General features: G+C 44.6%; 1 protein-coding gene across 1 annotated transcript; it reads right to left on the reverse strand.

Moving 5' to 3' along the window:
* Positions 1-220: 220 nt before the first annotated feature.
* LOC100286051 (uncharacterized) lies at positions 221-1212 on the reverse strand. The gene is made up of 2 exons (NM_001158939.3): positions 953-1212; positions 221-839 (listed from the first exon to the last, which is right to left on the reverse strand). The coding sequence occupies exons 1-2, from the start codon at positions 959-961 to the stop codon at positions 480-482; spliced, it is 369 nt and encodes a 122-aa protein (NP_001152411.2). The 5' UTR covers positions 962-1212; the 3' UTR covers positions 221-479.
* Between the last annotated feature and the right edge of the window lie 1645 nt (positions 1213-2857).

Here is a 2857-nt window from a genome sequence, read left to right on the forward strand (position 1 = left end):
TGACAGATATCGTTTGGTGCCGATCGGATGATAACGTCATCGACCGTGTGATGGTACCGTCTAAGGCTGTCACCGTTGATGTCTGTATCAATCGGCATTGTATAAGAAGTAAGTCTTGTCTCGGTACTGAGCAGTCCCCACCAACTAAAAGTCATATACACGTTAGGGCATATACAACGTTGAGTCACTGGATCGATTTTCCAAGTACAAGAGACAAAATGATACAACCCTGAGTCATCGGATCATAGTATATAGAGTCGTGTAGAGATAAACTCTTTACGAAGAATCTGTCTCTCGTAATTTTTAAATTAACCCATAGAGACTTTTCAAATGACCATATATTAACTGGGACTGCACATGCCCTTAACCTCAAAAGGGAGATAAGAGAAGAATTCCGTATAGAAACTACACTTGCGCGCCTCCCCCACACACGCACCGCTACACACAAAACTTAACTTGCATATGTCCACAGGCTGAGTCTACATTATGGAGCAGGTGTTGCCCGGCCGTGGGTAGGGGTCGTAAACGACGGCGGCCGGCGGTGGGTAGTGGTAGTAGTACTGGTTGTAGTACGCCGCCGCAGCTTCGGCGACGGGGTCGGGCTTCTTCTCCTCCTTCTTCTTGTCCTCGGCGACCTCGACGAGCTGCGCGTCGCCCATCTTCTTGCGCAGGATGGTGGTGAGCTTGATGGAGTCGACGCCCTCGCCAACGACGACCACCTGGTCCTTGCCGTCGCCGGCGATGGCCACGGAGTTGACCCCGCCCGCGGCTGCCACCAGCGCCATTGCCTTGGACCGGGACTTGTCGCTCGCCATCGGCACCTTGATCACGATCTTTTGCTGCGGACGGAGGAGTCGGACACACAAGCAGCAGTGTTAGTTTGAGTTGAGCGCAAATTAGGAGCCGTGCCGCCGGACACAGCGCGAAGGAAAGATGAAGCTGGCGCAGGTACCTTGGCCATGGCTGATCTAATTCTTTGGGGACGCGCCGCTCTCCAAGATTGAAGGTTCAGATTCCAGAACGCCGCGCAAGAGATCGAAGAAGCTTCGAATGTTTTGGTGGCGTGGAGATCCGAGACTACCCGTGGGGTTTTTTGTTGTGCGGAGGCTGCAAGCAGTTGCTTTGCTGTGGTGGGACTTGGGAGCAGAGCAGCGTCCCCAACTGTTTATATATTGCCGACCAACCGGCGGTAGGGTAGGACGACGCGGTTAGATGAGCTTCCCCGCGGGAGATGAGCTATTGTTTATGACGGCGTCCGTCCTCCCTGATCACCGAGAATGAGAATGAGAGTGAGAGGCGAAGACTTGACTGGGAGACCCACGAAGACTTTGACTCGGAGACCATGTGCAGGTGAAGGTCGCCTCGACGTCGACTACTCTCCTAATATAATGGCCTCTCCTAACGCGAAAGATCGACAAAGGGAAACTGTGTTTAGACTTTAGACTCGAGGCCCAGCTCACTACCGGCACATTTTAACAGTCAGCATAGACAGCAGACGACAGCGAGAGCTGCAGCTGCAGCTGCTCTACTGTACGGGAGGAGCGAGTAGGACGACGACTTGGCGGCCAAGGAAGCGCTCTCCAGCGATCCTACTAAGACCGTCTCCAGCAGTTACTTATAAATCGTAGTTTAAAATAGAAAAATGAGATAAATTATGCGGCGAAATAGATCACGGTCGTTCAGGTCAACGGTCCAGCGCGAGAACAAGGACGCCTGAAACAGGACTGCACTACACGCAACAGAAAAATAAAAAAAAATATGGATTTTTAGGGTAGCCCATGTAACTTTAATTTATATATTGACCACGGCACAACCGGCGAAAATTTGATAACCTCCTTCCACTGAAATCGATGAGCCGATAAAAATTAGGAATTTCGTTGATCATAAGGACTGGCCAACGAAAAATTAAAATATACTCTTTTCGTCCTTTTTTATTTGTCGTTGTTTAGTTCAAAAATGAACTAGCAGACAACAAATATTCGAGAACGGAGGTAGTATGATAGAGCGGCCGGGGAAAGAGATTGTAGTCCTCATGGAAAAAAATTTCCGCTATGGATGGTTCAATCCAACACAATATTTACTTGTACATCTTTTATATGAAGTTGAGATAGACAACCTGATACAAATATAGGTGGCTATATCATATTAAAAGAGCCATAAAGAAGCATATAACAATGGTTGACAATAAGGTAAGAGTAGAAGGATATATCACAGAAATATTTAAATTCAAAGAGATTACATACATCGAGAGTGTATACTACACAAAGGAACACACTACTAATGCATCTACTATGTGGTATCATATAGGTGATTCAGATCATCTTTCGAGCAACCTTAAATTTTTTCAATGGAAGGGCAAGATTTTCAATGTTGGCATGATAAGGAAGAAGGAATATACTCTTTGCTTTATATATACACAAATATGTATGAGATGGAATGATATATTAAGTAAGAGTTTGATTCATTGGACGTAATCTTATTTTAGGAAGAATATACGTATTTTGTATTGGTCTTATTATATTTTATGTTTTTGGTAGCGAGTTTATTCAAGAGAATAATTATCTAAAACTCAACCTACATCGATGCCACTCTAGATTTAATGTGTACGAAGGTATACAAGAAGGTCCTAATTTTATCGCTTGTTTTAGAGAACATGTATATACACACTTAGCATTCCATGGTATATACGTATTATTGTGCCATATTAGGTTTCAAGGATCTTATAAACCTATATGACTAATAATGTGTGCAAATAGCCAATGTAAATGAAGACCTGTGTCAATTATCTTATGGAAGTGTAACTCTGGAAGCTATGTTTAGTATGAAATCAAAAGATTTTGTTTCCAGCCAACTAAAT

This window comes from Zea mays, chromosome 5 (genome assembly GCF_902167145.1).
Source record: "Zea mays cultivar B73 chromosome 5, Zm-B73-REFERENCE-NAM-5.0, whole genome shotgun sequence".
Classification (NCBI taxonomy): Eukaryota; Viridiplantae; Streptophyta; class Magnoliopsida; order Poales; family Poaceae; genus Zea; species Zea mays.